This window comes from Chelonoidis abingdonii, chromosome 11 (assembly GCF_003597395.2).
Source record: "Chelonoidis abingdonii isolate Lonesome George chromosome 11, CheloAbing_2.0, whole genome shotgun sequence".
Taxonomy (NCBI): domain Eukaryota; kingdom Metazoa; phylum Chordata; order Testudines; family Testudinidae; genus Chelonoidis; species Chelonoidis abingdonii.
Window position 1 is genome coordinate 7,717,269 of NC_133779.1, and position 22,854 is coordinate 7,740,122.

A 22,854-nucleotide genomic window follows, 5' to 3' on the forward strand; every position below is an offset into this window, starting at 1 on the left:
ATTGCTTGAAAAAATCTGTCTCTAGCGGCCTAGGTGTGTGTAAAAGATCTCAGAGTGCCCATAACATAATCAGTGTAGGGACATCTGCCTGGGCAGCTAGAGAGTCTGGCCCCACTCAGCTAGGGGAAGCGTGACCTGCCCTGCTCAGCTCCACTCCAGGATGTGCTAACTCTTCTGCTCGGTGCCGATTCTGATTTTGATGTCAGCTCTGGCAACTGATTCATGCCATGGGACAGTGGCAGGGTCATGTCCTGGCAGTGACACAGGCCACTGCTCTGTCACCCCCAGGAAGAAGGAGCCAGCAGAGTCCCTGGCACCTTCACTGTCCACTGAGGGCCTGAGCCTGAAAAGCCACACATTAATGGGCTGGATCTCTGCCCTGGTCAGCATGCGCAGGTGGCTTGGCCTGGCGCTAGCCCTGGGCAGAGCGGGAGGGAAGCAGCCCTGTGGCTAAGGGGTTCCCAGGCAACAACATTGGGATTCTAGGAGCTGGGTAAATGGGCCATGCAGGGTGGGGCAGGGATGCCATAGGGCACCATGGAGGAGTGCCCCAGGGGTGGGTGCAGGGATGCCATAGGGCACCATGGGGGAGTGCCCCAGGGGTGGGAGCAGGGGTAACAAGGCCAGGCTGTAGATTGGGCGGGTGGGGGTTGGACAATGGCAGGCGTGAGACTACATTTCCCAGCATGCTCCTGGGTAGGTGAGATATTAGCAGGAGTGAGGCTGAATTTCCCAGCATGCCCTTGGATATGTTTCCCGAGCCCGGAGAGTCTGCTGCAACCAAGACTACATTTCCCAGCGGGCGTAGCGTTCTCGTTTTTGTATTGCGCGCGCAGCGCATGTCTGCTGTTGTGACGTCAGGAGCTCGGTGCTTGTCGGAACGCGACGGGTTGGATTTTCCCCGCGAAAGGGAGGTGGGAGGCGCGAGCCCCGGGTTGGAATTGGGCGGGAGACCCGCAGGTAGCCGCGCGCCCCTTCCCGCGGCCACTGGAGTGGGGACTGTTGAGGATAGAACGTTGGGGGCCAACGACCGCGCGCAGCCCCTGTGGGGCAGAAATGGCGGGAAAAGGGGCTGCTGCTCACCCGCTCCTTCCCCTCTTCCAACGCCCCCTGCGTTTCTCTCTGCCAGCTGCCCCTCCCCCTCTCAGCGCCCCTCCAGCCACCTGCTCCTCCAGCCACGCGCCCGCACCTGACCCTCAATCCAGCCACCCGCTCCCCAAACGGCTCCCCCACTGCCAGGCCGACTCCTAGTCTGGTCCAGTGAATCCAGCCTCTAGCAATGACCCTGTGGCTTCCCAGGGGGCAGGGGCCCCTCTGCGCCGTGCCCTGGCCCCTGGCTTGGGCTGAGCAGTGGGAACTGGGCTCAGTGTCTAGGCAGGTGGTTTCACCTTCCTGTCTGTGCTGCAGGCTAATGCTTGCCCTGCTCTTTCCCAGGTTAAGGTCTTGGGCCAGCTCGGGGGCCTCTCACCTCTGTCCCCTTTTCTGCCTGCAGCTGGAGCCACCATGGTGGAGGGGCGCTGAGCAATCGCTGGTGTTTGGCTCACAGGTCCCAGAGCAACTGACGTGCCAGAAGGGCTTTGCATTTGCCTGACCTGCAGCGGCAGCTCCCCCCACCCCCCAAAATGCAGCGCCCCATCACGTAAGTAATGCCCTCCAGGGCCCTGAAGCCTCAGCACCCCCTTGCTGCCCCACAGGGGAGTGGTGAGGGGATGGGAGAGGCTGGTTGTTCCTTGCCAGCCCCCTGCTCTTGTGCCTCCATCCCTGTGGCAGCAGAGCCTGCCTGTGCTTCCCTGCCCCCGGTGGCGTGTCTCAGCCCCCTGGGGAAGACGCAGGCCCTGCCTGCACTGTTTAGTGCGTTGCCTTTCAGAGCTGAGGCTGGTCCCTGGGTCTCCTGGCCTGTCTCGCTTGCTGTTAGCCTGTGCTCAGCGCTGTGAGCACGAGTACCTGAGTGTCTCAGAGCGCCAGCCCTGCAGAGACTTCCTGCCCCACAGAGCTCTGGCCACATGTGCCCCCTGCAAGGTTATAACACGGCTTGCAGCTAAGTGAAGTATAGACAAGAGCTGCTTCTCTGCGTGTGTGGGATGATGCAGTGAGCCCACGGATGGGGCAATGCAGCAGTTGTTCTGGGTATTGCTGGAGCACTCCAGGTCCTTCTGTTGGATCTCCATGCAGTGAGAGAGCCTGGGGCTGCCAATGCAGGGCTTTCTCATTGTACTGCAGCTTGTTGCCTGGATGATTAAATATATCAGGTGACTAGTGGGAGCCTTAATGGACTCCTGTGCTGGGCTAAAGGGATTTCCTTTCCCAAAGAGTCTGTCTAGTCTACTCATGCAGGGGTGTTAGTCAGGCATTTGTGTCGTTGCTTTGGCCAGGTCATTTTTCCAGCCCATGAAGGCTGTGAAAGAGGAAGAGAAGATTGGACTGCCAGCAGAGGAGGACTCAACCAGCCAGTGAGTTACTGCCGGGCTCCATGGGGGACAGTTGGGGCAAGGTCTCGCTGGCGTTGGTCCTGGGGCTATCCTCTCTGACCCACAGCTTCGTTACAGGCTGTCAGAGGCAGCTGTGATGCAGAGAAATGGCCTGAGTCTCTGCATGGACTCCCCAGTGAAATCCGCTGCCAAGAGGCCCCTGCGCCGGGTCTTGGAGAGTGACAGTGATGAGGAGGAGGCCATGCTGACAGCCCGAGCAGAGATGGAGCCCATACAGGACAAAAGCTTAGAGAGAGCCAGCAGCAAGCAGGTATCTTCTGCGCACCCGCTGTTTCTCACCCGGAACCCCCATGGGGCCAGCCTAGGATCCTGCATCCCCCCCAGCACCAACTGGAGTGTAAGCTGCCCCATGTTACCCTTCACTCAGTCTGCACCAGCCCAATGCCTCCTCCATGCCTCGCCTTAGTGCCCTTCACTCCAGCGAGGCCCTGGGCTCCCCCTTGTATGTGCCCCCAATGCTAGTCCTGTAGTGTGTCCTGGGCAGAGTGCCTTCTGTTGATTGGAGAGGAGTGTCCTGTGTGCTGCTACAGAGACCTGCCCGTGTGTGCACCCTCCTTCCACTTGGAGCTCTCCTGAAGATGGCTGTTTTGCCTGCTGTATCCCTCACAAGCCTCCTTGGAACCCCTGCCTGACTTTCTTCCAGGAATCTGCTGAAAGGGCCCATGCTGGCCCATCTCTTGGGGCTGAGTGCTGCTCCCACCCCACCTTGCCCCATGCTAGTGATACAGCCAGGTGGGCTGTGGTTTGTGCTCCATGTCTCTTTCCTGCTTGTAGCACTCTTGGGGAATTGTCTTTCAGGAGCCTATGCAAACTCCTCAGTCTGATATCTCTGCGGATAGCCCCTCACCAAGCAGTAGCCACTCCGCTGGAGACAGCCCAGCCCTTTCTGACTCCCCTGCCATCGGCCATGCTGGCATCCCCAGACGCAGGACCGGTAAGGACCCTGCCCGGATGTGATCATGCCCTCACTCTCGCCTTGGACACCCTTTCCGAGTGGCAAGCCTCTACCTGCACTCTCCCAGAGTGGGTCTCCATAGTTCAGCCCATTTTAGGATGGATCACCCAGCTACCAGGCCCTTTTTTCCATTGTCAGGGTTCCTGAGCTGGTGTCTCAGGCCCCATGCAATCAGGGTCCTAGCTCTCCAGCCATTGCTTTTCTTGCACAGAGACATGCATCTCTCTCCCATCTGACCAGTGTTTTTCCAGGCTGCACATGATCCCTGCCTGCCCTGTGTTGTTCCCAGCAAATCAGTCTAACCAGCGTCTGTGTTTTGCTTGCTCTTCGAAGGCTATGAACAATGGAATTGCCAGCAGTTAATATGTTGTGCTCTCCTTGGGCCATGCTTTGTTGATGTCTCCTCGTTAAATCCCATCCACGCTGTTCGTTTGCCTTTTCTCCCTTGGGCCCCGACAGGGACCTGCCCATGTGTTGGAGTCCTGGGCTCCAGAAGGTGTTTTTCTGGTTGCTGCTCTCTCTTCCTTTTGGCTTTCTGCTGACTTGGGCTTCCATCTTTCTGAACTCTAAGTCTTGGGGAAGGTTGGAGCTGGTAGAACAATGTAGAGTGAGACACAATGTTGGTGCCTCTCTGCAGCACAGTTGTGTTTATGGCTGCCACATTCCCTCTGCCCACCAAGTCACTCAGGCCTCAGCGTTCACAAGGGGCCTGATCTTGGGTACCTAGCTGTGCCCCATTCTCAGAGGGGCTAAGCACCCAAGCTCCACTGAAGTCAGCTGGAGAATTGAGGGTCAGGCAGGGCACCTAAAGCTAGAGGGGCCTCTGGATGAGTTTGGGCTCATTGGGCGCTGTAGGTGACTATGCTGGCCTGGCATGCTCTCTGTAACCCAGTGCTGCTCCTGCTTCTGCACCCTGGCACTTGTGCACCTCTGGACTCCGCACCCCTCCTTTTCCCACAACTTGTCCTGGTCCAAAGACTCGGGGCTGGTTCCAGAGACCCCTCCCAGTAGTTTGCAGGAGGCTGACTCTAATCTCTGCTCCTCAGCTCGCAAACAGATCCCCAAACGCAAAATAGAGCTGTCAACTAGCAGGGAGAACAACAGGCATGAGGAGCCAAGTGCCAAGAGATGCCGGGAAGAGCAAGGTAAGAGTGTGCCAGCAGTTGCTCTGGGAATGCAGAGTCTCGGGCTTCCCTTCTCTGGATATCTCCTGCTGTTTCCCGAGTGACATCCCCAAGTGATCTGTGTGTCCTGGCTGGGGGCTCATTTGCGTGGCCTTTTCCCCGGGGTGCTCAAGACCTGAGTACTCCCCCCGGCGCAGGGGCCTGTATTGCACTACCATACCTGCAACCAGGAGGTGGCAGCAGTGAGCTTGCTGTAGGCATCCTGTGTAGAGCAGTGACTCCCAACCTTTCCAGACTACTATACCCCTTTCAGGAGTCTGATTTGTCTTCGTGTACCCTCAAGTTTCACCTCACTTAAAAACTATTTACTTACTTACAAAATCAGACATAGAAGTACAAAAGTGTCCCAGCACACTATTATTGGAAAATGGCTTACTTTCTCATTCTTACCATATAATTATAAAATAAATCAATTGGAATACAAACGTACTTACATTTCAATGTATAGTATATAGAGAAGTATAAACAAGTAATTGTATGAAATTTTAGTACTAACTTTGCTTGTGCTTTTTATGTAGCCTGTTGTGAAACTAGGCAAATATCCAGATGAGTTGATGTATTCCCTGGAAGACCTCTGCATACCCTCAGGGGTATGTGTATCCCTGGTTGAGAACCACTGTTGTAGAACCCATCCTCTGGGACTGGCTCTCACACCTCATCCCTAGCTGCATGGATCAGTCAGGTGCCTAAGTATGGGGTCCCTCCCTGCACCCTGTGTGCTTGATCGGCTGTGGGCTTCTGTTCTGCTGCAGGCCCAGGAGATGAGGCAGGCAGGGGAGTAAAGGAAGAAGCAGCCATGGAAATGCAAGAGGTGAAAGAACTGACTGAAGTTAATGGCACTTTGGAGGAGGGGGCTGTGAACAAGGGAGAAGACGACTGCGCTGGAGGGGGAGCCCAGGAGAAGCCTGAGGCACCCAAGTCCAGCAGAGCCATCTCCAGCTTCTTTGGTGAGTGTGGGGGCAGTGTAGCCCCACTGGTTCACGGACCCCCGGGCTGGGGTGGGGGCTGGATGTGGGGAGCCGCTTTCTAGCATGAGGCATAATCCATCGCTTGTGTGTGGGGTCAGACTGTCCCCAGCTGAGCTCTCCGATCTGGAGCTGCCATGTAGGAAACCACCATGTAAATGTGGCCAGCAAGGCTCAGTGACACTGTTCTTGGCACTTCCCAGAGCAGAGCTGCGCTCAGGTGGAAGGTCACCTCCCAATAGGTGGGAGAACAGTCCTGGCCCAGGACGGACAGACCCAGGGAGGGGACAGGAAGCCATCCTGGCCCCCAGCATGGGTGGATCTGGGGGAGGGGCATGGGAGCTGGGTGGATCTGGAGATGGGTGTGAAGAGCTGATGTGCGCAGATCCTGGGGAAGGGGGCCTAGCTTTAAAGGCAGTGGGGCTCCCTTGTGGGTATCTTGCAGGCAGGTGGGCCTGCTCTCCCCCAATGAATAAAGTGCTGTGTGGCCCTTTACATCCCATATAGCCCCCAAGAAGGTGCCAGAGGCAAAGGCAGGGAAGGCAGATGAACATGCAGCAGTGGAGATACCACCTCCCCCAACTGGCTCAGCCACAGTGAGCAGCAATGGGAGTGATGGCACAGCTGGCAGGTAGGGAGCTGTGTACATGGAGCATCCCCTGTGCCTGGCGCTACACCCCACCCACGCAGTGGGGGAACAAACACACTGTTGGCCAGTATCTATGTGGGATTGCACTCCTAGTGAGGGCAGCAGCCTCTCCCAGGCAAGCATGGCCCTTTTTGGGGGGTGGCAGGAGGCAGCATCAGTTTACATCCTCCCCCCTGTGAGGTATGGTTCCTGCAAGGGCAGCGCATCCCAGCCAACGTACGCCCTGGGCTGCACCCAGGCCTATGCGCGCACACAGCGTCCTGTGACACTGCAGCTTCTCCCATGGTGCAGCTGGGTGCCTGTCTCATCCATGCGATAATGGTGCCTGTTGCTACCTGTGCTGGGCTTCCCTCGCTGGGGTGCTAGTGCAAGCAAATTGTTGGGAGACTCTCAGAACCACTAGTGCAGTGGGGCCTGTGTACTGGACTTGGTGGCTTCCTATCTTTCTTTGGCTTTGTGATCCCTCCAGTTTCTCCAAGCCAGTTGTGCCACTGGACCCTATGGAGTACAATCCTTCGAAGAGCAGCTACCACCCTGTCCAGGACGCCTGCTGGGGGCATGGTCAGAGGTGAGGGGGCCATGAAGAGGGCAGTGCTCCCTTATGGAGCCTGCAAACCCTACTCCATGTGGAGGCGGGGGTGGGGAAAGGAAGGATGTAATGGGAGGTGCATACCAGGGTGCTTCCCCAGCTATCAGGGCTCTCCTCATAGCACAGAGCTGTCACCATTCTCCTTTGTGCCACATCTGGTCCCAGAAGAGCTGCAGGTTGTTCTGCACTGGCAGTGGGGAAAGCACCTGGCCTAAAAAGCTTCACTGAGGAGTGGTGGGGCGGGGGGGGGGGGGGGGGGTGGCCTTGGGCTGCCCTGGGGATTCATATGTGAGATTCCCTAGGGCAGACAGAGCTGCAGTGTGAGTCTTGGGTGTGGAGCCTCAAGTCTGTTGGCCTGGCCCAAGGCTCTGAGTCTCAGTGCTATACTTGCAGTTGAAGATACAGCAAGTTCCTTGGGAGTTGTGTGGGGGGCTGCAGGACTAGGTGATGGGCCTAGGAACATGCAGTGAGCTGGCAGGAGAGCAAGCAATAGAACCCAGGAATCCTGGCTCCCAGCTGTCCCTGCTCCAACCACTAGAACCCATTCCCCTGCCAGGGTCAGGAATAGAACCCAGGAGTCGTGGCTCATGCCACTCTGCTCTCCCCACTAGCCCATGGTCACAGGGAGAGGAAAGATGCTGGAGTAGTGTTTCTGACAAACTTGTGTCTGTCTCTGCAGGGTCCCCTACCTGGCTGTGGCTCGGACCTTTGAGCGGATTGAGGAGGTGTCTGCCCGGTAAGGCCCTGCTGTGCTGCTTCTGCCTGGACTGCTAGGTTGTGTTAGTGATGCCCTTTCCTCATTCTGTGTGTGTGTTCCAGGCTGAAGAACATTGAGACCCTGAGCAACCTCTTCCGCTCAGTGATCGCCCTGTCACCATCTGACATTCTGCCCTGCATCTACCTGTGTCTGAACCGCCTGGGCCCTGCCTACAAGGGGCTGGAGCTGGGCATCGGCGAGACCATCCTCATGAAGGCTGTTGCACAGGCAACGGGTAGGGACCAGGCAGGAGGCCCCTGGCTATGCTATGGCCTTCATCCCTGCTGACTCTGGGTGTCGAGTGTGTGGCTCCCGGGCAGTGGGACCCTGGCTTCCTACCCACTTATAGGCATGGTGGCGCTGGCATAGGGTGTGCCCACTTTGAGTTATCACAGTAGCCGATAGCGTCTGAGGGCTAAGGTTGTCTCCCTGTGACTACTGAGCATTCCCCTTCCTAGAGTGCATGACTCCAAGTGCTGGTCTCTGTGTGTCTTCAGGCTCAGTCTCCCCTTGGGGTACTAGGGCTGAGCTGCCCAGATTTTTCCAGCATGCACTGCTACATGCACAGGCAGCACTGTGGTTGCAGGTGCACTGACTTGAGTGTTGGGAGAGACACTGGAGTGTGTAACAGGTTTGGGGTGTCACAGCCTGGGTGAGAAATCCCTACTGTATTTGCAATCTGGACAGGCCAAGCTGCCACCTCAAATTTGGGGGCTGGCCCCAAAAGACAGGGCCCCAAGAGGCTGCCCCCATCTCCTAGCACTGCCTGCCTAGCCAGGGTCTGGCCGTTGCCTGCTTTGGGCCCACCCAGAAGGGAATAGCCTTCAGCTCCCAGCAGTGGGGGGATCTGGGCCCTAAGCCTCACAGTGCAATAGCTGATGTGCCCCTCCCTGGTGCCTGGGCACCCTGACTTGCACTGAGCAGCAGGCCTTCTCATTTGGGGAATGGCAAAAGGGTGGGGGAAGCTGATCAGGCCAGCCATGTCCTGAGGGCACTGTGGTGTGCTGGGTAAGCTGCCAGCTTGGGAACTTCCCTCCCTCCCTGTTGCCTGCAGGCCGCCAGCTGGATCAGATCAAAGCCGAGGCCCAGGAGAAGGGGGATCTGGGCTTAGTAGCTGAGAGCAGCCGTAGCAACCAGCGCACCATGTTCACACCACCCAAGCTGAGTGCTGCCGGGGTCTTCAGCAAGCTACAAGAGATTGCCAGGATGACAGGCAGTGCTGTGAGTGGGATGGGGCTGCTCACATAGGTGGAGCTGGTGGGCTTGGCCCTGTCTGACCTGGCTCCGCGTCCCTCTGGCGGGGCTGTAGCCAGCTCAGCCCTGGGCATGCAGAGTACTCAAGCTTTTCACAGCTACTGGCTGCCTAGAGAGGCTGACCCCCAAGAGGGATGGAGAAGTGCCCCAGGTGTTCCTGGCCCTGCCAAGGCCTCTGGCTCTAGGGCTGCCATGGCCACCTCTTGGCTGGCTCCTCAGGATGACAGGGCTTTCTGCGCCATTACTTCCATGCTAGGGGTGTTGGCCTGCAGCCCCCTGTAATAACCATGGAAGCGGTGGTGCGGGGAGGAGGGGTTTACATTTGTGATGCAGCCCTTGCCCAAGGGCCTAAGCTACTGCATGGGGCCAGGCTGGCCTGAGGAGCAGGAGGGCCTGCGGGCACAGGCAATGGGAGTGGAGACCATGTGGGAGCAGAAGACAAGGCAGGAGGTGCAGCAGACAGCCAGGCTGGTGGATGCTGCAGCCCCCTCCTGGCCCAGTGTGTGTTTGGACCGGGCTTGGCTCAGCTGGGCTGTCTGTCCTTCTCTCCCCCCCCGCCCCCCAGTCCATGAACAAGAAGATTGACATCATCAAAGGACTGTTTGTGGCCTGCCGGCACTCGGAAGCTCGCTACATCACTCGGTGAGTCATGCTATCCCTCCTGCATCCCAGGGCCTGGCAAGGCCTGTGTCAGTATCACCATGCTACTCCTCCACCAGAGCTGCTCTCACGCTCTGCCATGGCTCTGCCAGAATCTTCCAGTTCAGCCCTGAGTTCCCCACAGCTCTGCTGCTGCCTCTCAATCCTGACTTGCAGCATGCTGCTATCCCAGCCCGGGGCTCTGCCCACCTGCAGCTCTGCTGGTGCCCCTCAATCCCCACCTGCAGCCCCCTGCTGTCCTAGCCCTGGGCCCTCTCCTGTCTTCCCCCCTTCCTAGCTCTGCCTGGGCTCCTCAATCCTGACCTGCAGCCCCCTGCTGACCCAGCCCTGGGCTTCGCACTCCGAGCCCAACTCTGCTGGGGTCCTCAATCCCCATCCACAGCCCACTACTATCCCAGCTCTCAGCTCCCCTCCACCTCCCTGCCAGTTCAGCCAGTGCTCCTCAATCCTGACCCATAGCCTTATGATGTATCTCTGTCTTCCCTTGTGTATTCCAGGTCCCTGGGCGGGAAGCTTCGGATTGGGCTGGCAGAGCAGTCAGTACTGTCAGCCATTGCCCATGCTGTGTCTCTTACTCCCCCGGGACAAGGTGAGTCCATGGGGTAGGGCACTGTGGGGCTGGGTGCCCTGGTGGGAGTTGTATGTGAATGGGAAGTGTGTACTTCTCTTGCAGGTTTTCCTCCAGAGGTGCTGGATGCTGGCCAGGGCAAATCTGCAGAGGCACGCAAAGCCTGGCTGGAGGAGCAGACCCAGATCCTCAAGCAGACCTTCTGGTGAGTGCTGCCTTTACCCATACCAGGGTGGGGGCAGAGCCACAGCCACGCAGAGTTCCTTATGCTAGGGCAGCTGCCAGAGCATGACCAGCAAGACCCCCAGTCTTCCATCTCCGTCTTCAGGACCTCCCAGAGGTGGAGATAGGGGCTGGGCATCATGCCCTGGGGATGGCATGCAGGGTGGGCTGGGAATCTGGCTGTCTGGGGGTTCTGCTGCTCTTAAGGCATTGAGTAGTCAGCATGGCCTTGCCTGGAGAGCTAGTCTCTATCTCCAGCACTGTTGGTGTGGGGGCTGTAGCAGGGCAATGTCCTCCTGCCCTTGCAGAGCTGTGTAAGATCTGTTGTCTTGGGGCTCATGCTGAGGATCAGTCCTTCCTTCTTCCCAAGATCACCACATGCTGCCACCCTGCCCTGATCCCTGCCGGCTGGTTCCCTGGGGCAGAGGCAGTGCCCAAAGAGCAGCATTCTTCCATCTCTGTATTGCCTTGGGCTGACAAATTCTTTTGAATCCCTCCTGGAAGCTGGGCTCTTCCTGGGGTAATGCTGGCTGGCGGGTGATGGGCATGGGATCCACACACATCCTTGGCTGGTAGGGTCTGTTCCAGGGAGTGCCAGGTGGTGTCCGAATTCCCTCCAGAAGCACTAAGTCCACCATCTCCTCTGGCTTTCAGTGCTGAGGGGTGCGTGGCTGCACATGGGGCTCTCTCTGGGGATGGGTTGTATCCTGCTGCATCGTGCTCCCAGCTCCTTTTAGAATACCTTTAGCTCCTGTGTAATTGGCAGCTCGTGCACCACGTCGATCATCTGTACGTACAAACTGCACTCTCCTGTGGCTCTTTCACCATCTCCCAGTGGGTCTGCCCTTGTGAGGGGAGACCAGTGCTGCTTTGTCAGAGGGTCTCATTGTGAGCTTGATATATGAAACGCACCCTGTTGTGGACTTGAATCCACTCACTGTCGAGAGGTTACGCTCTGCTCCAGTGCTGCTGTGTGTTCATTCTCCCGTGGTACCAACTGGAACCTCATTTTATCCATTCAGAGGAAACCCCACAGTGAGCCCTGCTCCATAGCCTCCTCCCCTGGGAGCTTCTCCCCTGCACCTGCCTTGCAGTGTAGTTTGTGTTTGTTACCTGGCTGCTTTGAGTGGCAGGCAGTACTTCTGCAAAGTGGTTCCTTGGTGTGCTGACTCACTGCTCTGGATGCCTTTGCATTGGGGGTGGTTGCTTCCACAAACAAACCTGGGCTCCGCTGTTCACTTTCTCTTGTTTTCTCTTTCTCCATGCAGAACGACTTGCACTCGAGCTTGCTTCCTGGCTGTTAGGGGAGCACAGATAAATTGGTCCCCAGCTAGCCTAGTTAGCATTCTCACCTTGCTCTATAGCAGAGAGCTTGGCTCCCAGTGTGATGTGACATGTTTGAATGGCTGTGTGTGGTGGTTTCCATCCTCCTTCTGGAAGGCAGTGTCAATGCCCTGCTGATTGGAAAGAATGCTCCTTGCCCTAGGGAGGGGAGAGCACAGCATCTGTAACCCCAAGGGAAATAACTGAACAGCTCCAGCTGATGCTGGCTCTAGGACAGGGGTTCTCAAACTGAGGGTTGGGACCCCTCAGGGGATCGTGAGGTTATTATATGCGGGGTCTTGAGCTGTCAGCCTCCACTCCAAACTCTGCTTGCCCTCCAGCATTTATAATGGTGTTAAATATATAAAAATGTTTTTAATTTGTAAGGGGAGTCGCACTCAGAGGCTTGCTATGTGAAAGGGGTCACCAGTACAAAAGTTTGAGAATCTCTGCTGTAGGATGCATTCTCTGTGATGCTCCAGGAGAGAGAATGACAAAGCAGGGAGTCTTCAGAGATGCATGAGCCTGGTGGCCTACCCCAGAAGGGCTGCCCCGGGCTGTTGCAATTCAGGGCTGTCTCTCAGTGGTGTCCAAGGGCAGTGGGTGAGATAAGGGAAGTTGTCTCAGAAGCACCATCACCCAGCCATCCAGAGAACTCTGTTGACCCCAGCTCCGGTGGGCTGGAGCTGTGTGAAGTCCTGGTGCTTCCCCATGGGACAGAGTGCGGGGAGTGAGCGCACTGGAAACTGGCAAGAGGCCTCATCTGTGTTTGTGTTTCAGTGAGTTGCCTAGCTATGACATCATAGTTCCCATCCTGCTGGAGCATGGAGTGGAGAGCCTGCCACAGCACTGCAAGATCACCCCAGGTACTGTCAGCTCCCTGGCCCCAGAGGCCCCCACCTAGCACCTCCTGCACTTGCATGGCCTCCTGCACCATGGCATAGCCCCTTCTCATCTGCACCCCTCCTTCTGTGTAATGGGCCTGTTTTGATTGTACTGTGGGGCAAGGCCAGGTGCTATGATAGTGTGCAGTGCCAATTTGGATTGGGGAGGGGCTGGGTCAGAGTCAATGTGTACTCTGGGTCAGCATGCAGTTGGCATGTGGTGGGTGAGTCAGACAGACTGCTGTGGGGGAGCAGGACAGACCTACTGTGCTCTGGGGCAGGGCCTGGCGTGATGTGTATGTGCAGGGCCCACCTGGCATGGGTGGATGTGCACAGACTGCTGTGGGGCAGTGCCCAGTGCTGTGATGTGTGTGCAGTGCCTGGTGCAGGGGGTCCAGCTCCTGGCCATGGCCCCTGGATGCTGCTGCCATCCATGTGGTGATGATCCTGATGCCCCAGTGCGTGACCTCCCTAGGGATCCCGCTGAAGCCTATGCTGGCCCAGCCTACCAAGGGCATTGGGGAGGTGCTGAAGCGCTTTGAGGAGGCTGCCTTCACCTGCGAGTACAAGTACGACGGAGAGCGAGCCCAGGTAACCATGCCATATCCAGAAACCATGGGGGGAACCCCCTCCCTCCACAGCCTCCACTGTGTCTCATTGTGCCCCCTCCCCTGCCCAGATCCACATTTTGGAGAATGGGGATGTGCACATCTACAGCCGCAACCAGGAGGACAACACTTCCAAATACCCTGACATCATCAGCCGCATCCCCAAGGTAAGGGAGTGGGGACATACAGTGCTGGGGGGTGCCAACAGGCAGGAACACTTAAGGGGTAGGTGTTGTGTTCCTCCCCCCATCCCCCCCAGCAGCAGGAAACGGAAGGAGGTGGGGCAGGGATACAGGCTGGGGGCTGCAGTGCTATTAGCACCATGAGCCAGCCCTCTGTCCTTCCATACATTGACACTCCCCTGTGCAGGTGAAGAAGGGCAGTGTGCAGTCGTGTATCCTGGATGCTGAGGCCGTGGCCTGGGACCCTGAGAAGAGGCAGATTCAACCCTTCCAGGTCCTGACCACGCGGAAGCGCAAGGTGAGGAGCAGTTCCTGTGGAGAGGGGTGTGGGGCTGGTCCCTGGGTGGGCAGATGAAGCGGGGAAGAGAGTAGAGCTGGTGGCACAGAGTGGGCGGGGAAGAGAGCAGGGCTCATGGGGAGAACAAAGCAGGGCAGTAACCTCTGCTGCTGGCTGTTTCCTCAGGACGTGGAAGCTGCTGAGATCAAAGTGCAGGTGTGTCTGTATGCCTTCGACATTCTGTACCTCAATGGGGAGGTGAGTGTCCTGCCTCTGCTCCCTAACCCCCTTGGCCTCACCCCTACTGTCTGCACCTCACTGCAACCCTCCACATGCTATCTGCTCCATCCTTTATGTCCCACTTGCCTGTGACCAAATACGGTGCCCCTCTGTCCCTGCAGTCCCTAGTGAAGGAACCATTCTCCAGGCGCCGTCAGCTGCTGCACGAGTCTTTTGTGGAGACGGAGGGGGAGTTCCTGTTTGCCACCTCCATGGATACCTGCAGCCTGGACGAGATCTCTGAATTTCTTGACCAGTCCATCAAAGGTGAGCTGTAGGGGGTGGGGATGCACTGCCCTGCCTGTTAGGGAGAATGAATTAAGCACTGGCAATGGGTGAGGGGAGATGGGGCATGCCACTCTGCCTGCCAGGCCTTGGTAACCAGCCTCTCTCGCAGACTCCTGCGAGGGCCTCATGGTCAAGACCTTGGAGGTGGATGCCACGTACGAGATCGCCAAGAGATCCCACAAGTGGCTGAAGGTGAGAGAGCCTTGCTGGTGGAGTGGGGACCACATGTCCCACTTCGTTGGCGGTCAAGTCAGTGGCACACAGCACAGGAAGCTCTTAGTGTAACAGAGAGAGGAAGGCTCAAGGGTCAGCCCTGAGCCCAGCCAGCCTGTGGTGAACAACCTTTTCAGGCTCTGTCTTTTCCATAGTAAGTTCCTGGGAGAGAGAAAGAGAAGCTTTTTCCAGAGCCCACACTTATCCCTTCTGGTCACCTCCTAGTTTCTTGCTGAGCCTGTCAATCTAGGAGTCATTAGAGCTGAGCCTCCAGTCCTTCCAGGCATTGAGACATCTCCCCTACCCCGTCCAGGTGAAGAAGGGCTCATTAGGCTGATGCTGTTAAGGCAGGTCAGTTTCTTAGCCAGTGGCACACAAGTGAGTGATGTGGCCAACATCATATCTGACCACCACAGGCAACCCTAGCCCAATGGATCAGGCACCCATTTTGCAGCTGGGTGAACTGGAGGTGGCCTTTCAGAGTGAGATTGAGTGCAACTCAAACCTTCAGGTTTATAGTTGAACACCTTAACCACTCAGCCACCACCCCTCTATTGCTACTCCACTGGGGTTTCTGGCACTGGGGAGGTGACATGCTGTTCCAGATGAGGAGGGGGGCACCAAGAAGCTCGGGCAGTGGGAAGGGGACAGGCTATCCCACAATGTGGAGTGGGGGGGCCTGTTGCTCAGACTTGGCAATGGGGAGAGGCATCGGAGTGGGTTGGAGGCAGCTAACCATATTCTGGGCCCCTGGATGCTGCCTGGTGCCAAGGCACATCCATCTAGGACAATGGCAGCAGGGCAAGGAGCCCCAGCTCTGGGGACACAGATTGGCATCAATTGAGAGATCCACATCCTGCCTCCTTCAGCTGCACTTGCTCCAGCCAGAGCTCCCTCTCCCATGACATGGGAACAGCAAACTATCATTGCATGGAAATGGCTTTGCATTATGCTGCTGCCCTGGGGCTGCATGGGAGCTGTTGACCCCTGGAGGAGAGTTCTGTTCTCCACCCTTTTGAACCAGCCAGTCCCCCCAACCTGTGGCTGGATTGGAGCAGGCAGCTCTTAGAGGAGAAAGGCCCTGTGTCCCACATATGCTGTTGCTGAGGCTGGCTCTCCTGTTGCAGCTGAAGAAGGATTACCTGGAAGGTGTCGGTGACACTCTGGACTTGGTGGTGATTGGTGCCTATCTGGGCAAGGGCAAGCGAGTAGGCATGTATGGTGGCTTCCTGATGGCTTGCTATGATGAGGAGAGTGAGGAATACCAGAGCATCTGCAAGGTAGGGAGCGTGGGCTCTCTGCACAGGCCTGGGAGTCTTCAGGCTGGTATTGCCACAGGGGCCCCTGGGAGTTGGGCTCCCATGCTGTTCTGTGCCCTATGGATGGGGCTGTGATTTGGGATTACACTAAGCACTCTTTGTGAGAATGGAGAGCAGCCCTGCCCTCTATAGTGTCCCCCTTCTGGGCTGCTGACTGTGGGCTGGAGCAGGGGAAGAAAAGCAGCTCCCTCCCTGAGTTAAGGGGATGGCTGTTGGGTGCAGTGTGTCAGGCCCATCTGAGGGCAGTGGAACAGGCTAGAGGGAAGAGAATGGCTCTTATGGTGGGAGGAATCCCAGTGGGCCAAGAGTGGGAGAGGTGGGTATGCCAGGGAGAGTAAGGGTGAGCAGGAGCATGCTAGGGCTGGGAGGTGGGAGTGAGTAGGCCGGGGATGACGGTGAGCAGCCTTGGCACAGGGGGGTCGTGTGTGGTGGGGTAACAGGGGTGAGCAGGGTGAAGTGAGATGGGGCAGTGAGCAGGCCAGGTTGTTGAGCAGGGCTGTTATAACAGTGACGCCCCTGCTCTCTCCACCAGATCGGGACTGGCTTCACAGAGGAAAGCCTGGAGAAGCATTACAGCTTCCTGAAGGTAGGAGGCTTTGCCCAGAGCTAGCTTGCAGGGCTGTTCACAGGGAGCTCCTCCATTGCTAGCTCAGCCCAGCTGCTGGGTGCTCTTGAGGGACATGAACATTGCCCTCTTGAGCCCTGGCTCCCTGCCCCGAGCCAGGTTCTCAGAACCCCCTACTGGTTGCTAAAGGTAACCTCCAGGCTCCGGGAAGCTCTTTAACCTCCTTGCATGCAGTGACTTGTCCAGAGGCACTTAACCAATCAGTGGCAGAGCCCTGGGTGGAACCCAGTTCTGGTTCCCAGCCCCCTGCTCTAACCATCAGACCCCACTCCCCTCCCAGAGCTGGGGCTAAAACCCAGGAGTCCTGGCTCCCAGGTCACATCATCTCTTGCAGTTGTGTAGCACCTGTTTTGGAGTGTGCCTGGAGTTAGATGCACACCTCCGACAAACAGCTGGGCCTGCAACCCTTCCCTTCTTACTGTGGCAGGATCATGTGCTAGAGAAGCCACGGCCCTATTACCGCTGGGACAGCAGCACTGAGCCGAACCACTGGCTGGCAGCTGTGCAGGTGTGGGAAGTGAAGTGTGCTGACCTGTCCATCTCGCCTGTGCACAAGGCAGCTATAGGCCTGGTGAGTCTGGGGCAGGGCCTGCAGTGGGAGGAGGGAGAGGCCAGGGCAGAACCTGCAATCAGCCTGCAGTATGAGACCAGCCTCAGACCTTCCCTAATGCACTATCTGGGGCTGCTGTCCCTGCACTGGGAGGAGTGGAACCCCTCATCATTAATCCTGGGCTGCTGGCCTAGTCAGTTCACAGCACCCGTGACCCTGGGCTCTCCCTTTCCCTCACAGCTTGGGCACACCTTCCCCCAGGTGCCCAGCTGGCCCCATCCATGTCTCTCAGACCCTTTCTGGCCCTCAGGTGGATGAGGAGAAAGGCATCTCCCTGCGCTTTCCCCGGTTCCTGCGTGTGCGTGATGACAAGAAGCCTGAGGAAGCCACCACCAGTTCCCAGGTAGCACATGGGGCAGTCTGCAGAGCACTTTCCTGTCTCCTCAGCTGGACGTGAGGCTGCTGCTCTGCGGGGAACTAGTGCCAGAGGCCAGTGCCCAGGGAAGCTCTAGACTGGTATGCAGATGGCACACAGGAGGATGCCCATCATCCTTTCCTTCACAAGCAGTGCCTGGGGGTGACCGCTGGGACAAAGGCTGGGCACAGCAGAAATTGCTCACCTATGCAGTGTTGACTGACACTGTGCTAGGGGTGCTTTGCTACAGGGAGCGCAGGTGTACAGTAAGGGGCATGAGCCCGTCAATGTTGGCCATACTGCTCCAGCATGGCACTAAAGGGCTCTTTCCAAGATGCTAAGCTGATGCCCTTACAGCACTTTAACCCAGTCAGTGTGCTGATCCCAGCATCCTGGCTAAATCCCTCCTATGGCCAGGCTGCTATGCCAGTGCTGAGCTCTCCTCACTGCAGGCATGGGGCTGTTCCTCCCATGAGCAGGGCACATCGCTCAGCTTGCCATGGGCCTATAGGTTGTTACTGGCCTTGTCTTTGGGGGCAGCAGGACCTGGCTGAGCTTCTCTGGTGTGTTGATGGGCACAGTTCCAGATGAACACTTTCCATATGTGGGGGTAGCAATGGAGATGAAATGTCTGAGTTAAGCCTGCCTCCTTCTCTAAGCCATGTAGTTGGCACTGGATGGGGCAGGGTTGGTAGTTTCCATCCCTCTCTCGCTGCAGGTGGCTGAGCTCTACAGGCAGCAGCAGCAGATTCAGAACCAGCAGCTTGTGGAGAAGGCTGAGGAGGAGGACTTCTACTAGTGCTGGTGTGGGGAGCCCAGGAGGGGGTAGGAGAACCCCTGTGGCTGCCAGGGCATGGATGAGGAGTGCCATAGGCTCCCTGCCTCTGGCACCCTTCCCTAGGTGCCCTGAGTCCCTGGAGGGAAGGGACATACTGGCCTAAGGCAGTGGTATCTGTTCAGTTGTAATGAGCATTGTTGTATACAATAAACCTTCATCTCCTTAGCCACCCAGCCTTTGTGCAGGAAAGCCAGGTGTGGACACTGTCAACCCTGTGATGCAATAGGGAGCTCTGTTTCTAGCAGTGATGGCGAAGTCTGCTCCCTTAAGGCTTGAGTGCAGTGCGAGCCCCAACCTGCAGGGAAGAGGAGGTGCTCACACACAGTGCACAGCCTGAATGCAGGAACAGCCTTTATTGGCTTTTATGCTCTATAAAGTAAACTACAAAAAAAGGTCTATACAAGTGGTTTTGTACATGTCTTTGCCTGTGTCTCACATGCACCCTCACTGTATCTCTCCAGCACCCCTCACACATCCCTTCTCTGCCACAGCAGCACCCTTCTCCTGCCATTGTTCCACTCCAGCCCCCTCCCACAACATCCCTCCCTGGAGGCAGGGCAAGCTGGCACAGGCAATGCCTGTGCTTGGAGAGCTGGCAGCCTAGTCCCCCTCACAGGTCCATGTCACCCACCATTCCCCACATGTCTAGACACTGCTTCTCTAACCCAGACAGAGTATTGTCTAGTTCACTATCCCCTGTACCCCCCTCTACTGCATTAGAGTGTGTTCTGCTCCATGCCTGGAGGCCAGGCCTGAAGCTCTGTATCTTTCAGAGCCCCTCTCCCTCTGACTTACAGGTCATGCTGTAGACCTGGGGTGGAGTTTGGGCTAGGTGGCCCTTGTCCTAACTGGCTCGGAGCCTCTGGCTCCGGGCCTTGTAGACCTCAATGAGCAGGTCCTTGACATACTGGATCTCTCGCTCAATGGAGTCTGCCTTCTCCCTGAGCTCACGGTTCCTGGCCTCCAGGCCCTGGCACTCATCATCCAGTGCCTCATACTCAGCCCGCTTCCGCTGCCGGTACCGCAGTGCTGCTGTCTTGTTCTGGTCTCGCTTCTTTTGCTTACGATCCCCCTTTTGCTGGGGCAGGGCTGGCCCACAGGGGGCTGCTGGCTGCTCCAAAGGGCTTGGCCTGCTGCGCTTGGCTGCTGGGCTACTGGCACACTCTTCCAACAGGCCCTGGCCAGGGCACTCCCCAGGCACCCCTGCCCCATACAGGCTGAGGAGCTCCAGGCAGCCCGAGTCAAGGGTCTGCAGTGGTGTGGGATTGTCAGAGCTAAAGGGTGGGTAGGATCCTGTTGGCCCACTCCCATCCCCGAACGGGAAGTGGAAGGCAGGCTGGTGCGAAGGTGGTGTGCTGGGAGCTACCTGGTCCAGGCCCAGCCCAGGGGACAGTGACTCCTCCAGGAAGTAGTCCTCCATCTGCTCCAGCTCTTTCTTCAGAAGGGAGGCCATGGCCTCCAGGTCGGGCAGCGGGGGTGAGGGCAGCGATGGGTCCCCCGACTCCATCAGGAGAGAGGAGAAGTCCACCCTCTCCGTCATCCAGTCTGAGAAGCCATCGCCTGTGTGGGGAGAGCAGGCTTAGAGGCTGCAGGAGGGATGCCTGTCAGGAACAGAGCAGCACCAAGCATGCTGCCCTCAACTTGGAATGAAGGGAAGGCTAGGTAGGCAGGTACTGGGCTTAGCCAAGTCCCCTTAGGCTTTACAGCTTGCCTTCTGCTGACCTGGCCTCAGCCTGTCCTAGGAGCTGGGTGCCCCATGGGCATTGAGACACCTGAGCAAACATCCTAACCTCTCAGCAACCCCATATCCATCAATGGGGAAGGGCTGGGATCTCCTAGCCTGGCATATGAGAGGGGGTTCTAATGTCCTAATGAGGCATCCATGAGACAAACTCACTGAGGCAGCACACTCAGTATCCTTCATCTCCCGCCACCCCAGTACTTCCCGCTCCTGCCAATACTGTACCTGCCAGCATCACTGCCTCTGTGCCATGGGCATAGTGCCCATCTGTGGCCCCTGGCATGGGCTCATAGTGGCCAGGGATCTTGAGGAACTCGGCCCTCCAGGAGAGGGCACTAGCTGGGAGCGGAGTCTTCTCCAGGTCCAGGGTCAGTGCTGCCAGCATTGACATGGTGGGGCAGCTGTAGGTTCACGCAGGCCACAGTGCAATAGGGCAAGGGGCCAGAGTGTGATGGAGAGGGGCCGTGATTCCTGCTGGCAAGAATGGTGGCAGGTAAGGAGATGGGGGCAGAGCAGGAAGACCTGTGGGGGAGAGAAGAGAGGGTGAGCAGGGTCCCTGGCATGGGGGAGAGCACCCCTACACCCATGGCAGGGTTCAATCCCTTCCCCCATCTTCTGCACAGCAGCACCCCATAACAGCAAAGGGACAACCCTGTCCCACTTCCCTCCACTCATCAAACCACACCGCCCGGCCCGGCCCGGCGGCTCAGCTCCTGCCCCTTTGCACAGGGCTCAAGCCCCCGGCAGGACTAGGATACCGCTCCGTCCGTTCTACCCCTGCGGTGGGAGGAGCGAGTCCATGGGGAGACACCGCCAGGCTGCAGCGTGATCCCTGCAGCGCCCCCCGTGAGAGCCAACCACCCCGACCCCCGGAGACACCCTGCGTGCATTGGACGTGCAACTGCGGGCGCCCTCGGAGGGCCCTGGCCCCACCAGCGCCCCCCGCGGGGCTGCAGGCGGGCACGCGCCCCGCCGCCCCCCGGGTCCCTGCCCCCCCCCCGGGGCTGCAGGCGGCACGCGCCCGCCCCCCCCGGGTCCCGTGCCCCCCCGCGGGCTGCACGCTCCCGCGGAGTCCCGGCCCTGCTGTCTCCGCGCCGGGGGCAGCACTCACTCCATGTGGCGGCGGGGGGCGGACGGCGTCGCGCTGCGCACGCTAGTCGGAGGTCGGCAGGGTAGGAGACCATGGCGCGCGCGCCTGGGCTGTGTCTGGGTGTGCGGAGAGAACGGACTGCGGAGGCGGCCGAGGATTTTTGGCCGCTATCTATACCGCCCCCCGGCGCTCGCATCACAGCCCGTTGTCCCTCCGCCCCGCCAGCGGCCGGTGCCTCCCCCAGCCCCCCCCCCCAAACCCCGCCCGCCCCCGCGCTGTGCCTCAGGGCTGCGCGGCTGCGGCTCCCTGGCATCCCCTGCAGCGCCCCCGGGGCGGGAGCGAGGGGCCTATTTTGCGGGAGGGGGGCAGGACCCAGCGGGCGGCGGCTGGCCCGATTGCAGCAAGGTTGCATCAGCTGTGGGGTGAAGGGGGGGGCGGCAGCGCTCGCCGCTGATTGGCCGCGGTGTGCCGGGAGCGAGGGAGCGATTGGCTGCAGGGAAAACTGGAGGGACGTCCCCGCCCCCGCACTTAAGTGCTAGGTGTTGTCAGACGTCACCTGAGACAAAGTGTCTGGTCCCCAACCCCCCCCTTCCACCAGTGAGCCCCTCTTACTATCCCCAGCTCCCCCCAGCAGCCCCCCAAACCTCATCTCCATGAGCACCCAGTTCCCCTCAACACCTCCTGGGGCACCCTGTGCTCCCCACCCAGCTCCCCCAGCACCACTCCCCAAGCAGCCAGCCAGCATCCCCCAACCCCCATGATGAGCACACTGTACCCCCAAACTCCAGCACCCAGGTCTGCCCTCGTTTGCTCAGGAGGGTTCTGAGCTGAGGCCAGCATCAGCTCTGTGCTGCCGTTGCCCCTATCCCAGTGGGGAGCAGGGCCTGCCAGCCAGCCTTTGGCAACCCTGCCCTGCAGCACTGCCAGGAGCTACCCTGCTCTGTGTTCTTGGCCAGCCAGGTGCAGGGCTGGGGAGGGACATGAGGAGTATCCAGCACTGGAGCCCCCATACGGGGAATAGGCTGGGTGAGTGGCTGGGGGCCTCCCTCAGGTCCTGGGCATACGGCACTGAGCAGCCTGTGACCTGAACCAGGGCATCATGTCTCCAGGCAAATACCAGGCTCAGGCTCCCACCAAGGATAGGGCTGGGGCTTGCCTGCATGTTCCACCCCACGCCAGGCTGATTCTGGTCTGTGGACTCTCGTGTCCAGGGGAACAAAAGTCCAGCTGAGCCTGCTGTGTGATAACACTGATTAGTGCCAGGGTCCATGGATTAGTGCAAACCATTCTCCTCAGCACACCCTAGCAGTGTGGGGAGAGCACAATGGGTGAGCAATGAGACATGGGATCAGGGTATCACTGGGTGTGTCAGAAACTAGACCTAATTGGTGGACAAAATACCAAGTTCCACCTGCCCCGCCTTGGAGGTCTGCAGGAAAAGACTTTGGGGGGATCAAAGTGTGGTCTGGAAGGAGGGAGTTTCCCTATCCTAGCTGCCCCACCCCCATCTCCTGGGACCCCAGGATCTACTATGGCACCACTGCATCTTCATCATCCTGATCCCAAAAGACATGTCCTGACTGTGCCCCACTAACATCACCACTGGCGTGCCGCCGGCAAAATCCTGATCCCTCACTTGGGATCTGAGAGTTGGGTACCTGCTGACACCCTCCACCCATCCGGTGTCACTTTTCTTTCCCGCTCCCTTTTGGCTTTTCTCCTCACTCCTCTCTTCTCCCCGAAAGGGCCGTTAGTGCCATCTTTGGTATAACCCTTGCGGGAGGGGGTCCCTATGAAAACTCTCTCCTGCTATCAGGAAGGAGAACAGGGGCTGTGGGCACCCTGACAGCCTGACTGGTGCTGTGCTTCCCTTCCCTTCTGCGCTGTATCCTGAGGAACAGGTTAAGCAGGTTGTCAGTGCCCATTTTTG

The 22,854-nt window shown here is 58.3% G+C and overlaps 3 protein-coding genes across 4 annotated transcripts in view; 1 reads left to right on the plus strand and 2 right to left on the minus strand.

Moving 5' to 3' along the window:
- LOC116835240 (scavenger receptor cysteine-rich domain-containing protein DMBT1-like) overlaps positions 1–22,854 on the minus strand; it is a 633,172-nt gene that overhangs the window by 163,360 nt on the left and 446,958 nt on the right. The window lies entirely within an intron of this gene.
- Positions 836–18,258, plus strand: LIG1 (DNA ligase 1). 2 transcript variants are annotated; one of them, XM_075071408.1, is made up of 27 exons: positions 836–889; positions 1,493–1,639; positions 2,373–2,450; positions 2,547–2,739; positions 3,288–3,423; positions 4,491–4,589; positions 5,381–5,575; positions 6,101–6,224; positions 6,712–6,810; positions 7,511–7,567; positions 7,651–7,823; positions 8,643–8,809; positions 9,408–9,484; positions 10,000–10,091; positions 10,176–10,275; positions 12,396–12,481; positions 12,975–13,090; positions 13,179–13,274; positions 13,477–13,587; positions 13,753–13,824; positions 13,968–14,112; positions 14,243–14,325; positions 15,474–15,626; positions 16,198–16,251; positions 16,718–16,861; positions 17,151–17,243; positions 17,974–18,258. In XM_075071408.1, the coding sequence occupies exons 2-27, from the start codon at positions 1,623–1,625 to the stop codon at positions 18,052–18,054; spliced, it is 2,841 nt and encodes a 946-aa protein (XP_074927509.1). In that variant the 5' UTR covers positions 836–889; positions 1,493–1,622; the 3' UTR covers positions 18,055–18,258. The 2 variants fall into 2 exon arrangements, with proteins under 2 accessions (XP_074927509.1, XP_074927508.1); XM_075071407.1 differs by having other exon boundaries at positions 838–914.
- On the minus strand, positions 18,432–20,384 carry ATF5 (activating transcription factor 5). The gene is made up of 2 exons (XM_032798026.2): positions 20,060–20,384; positions 18,432–19,653 (listed from the first exon to the last, which is right to left on the minus strand). Exons 1-2 carry the CDS (start codon positions 20,223–20,225, stop codon positions 18,938–18,940), a joined length of 882 nt encoding a protein of 293 aa, XP_032653917.1. The 5' UTR covers positions 20,226–20,384; the 3' UTR covers positions 18,432–18,937.

Excerpts from the sequence above, each read along its gene's own strand:
- LIG1 (XM_075071408.1), top strand. Across the intron at positions 8,810-9,407 it reads CCAGGATGACAGGCAGTGCT|TCCATGAACAAGAAGATTGA; the intron begins GTGAGTGGGATG and ends CCCGCCCCCCAG. Across the intron at positions 14,113-14,242 it reads TCTTGACCAGTCCATCAAAG|ACTCCTGCGAGGGCCTCATG; the intron begins GTGAGCTGTAGG and ends CCTCTCTCGCAG.
- ATF5 (XM_032798026.2), bottom strand. The coding sequence starts at position 20,225 with ATGTCAATGCTGGCAGCACTGACCCTGGACCTGGAGAAGACTCCGCTC. Across the intron at positions 19,654-20,059 it reads AGAGGCAGTGATGCTGGCAG|GCGATGGCTTCTCAGACTGG; the intron begins GTACAGTATTGG and ends CTCCCCACACAG.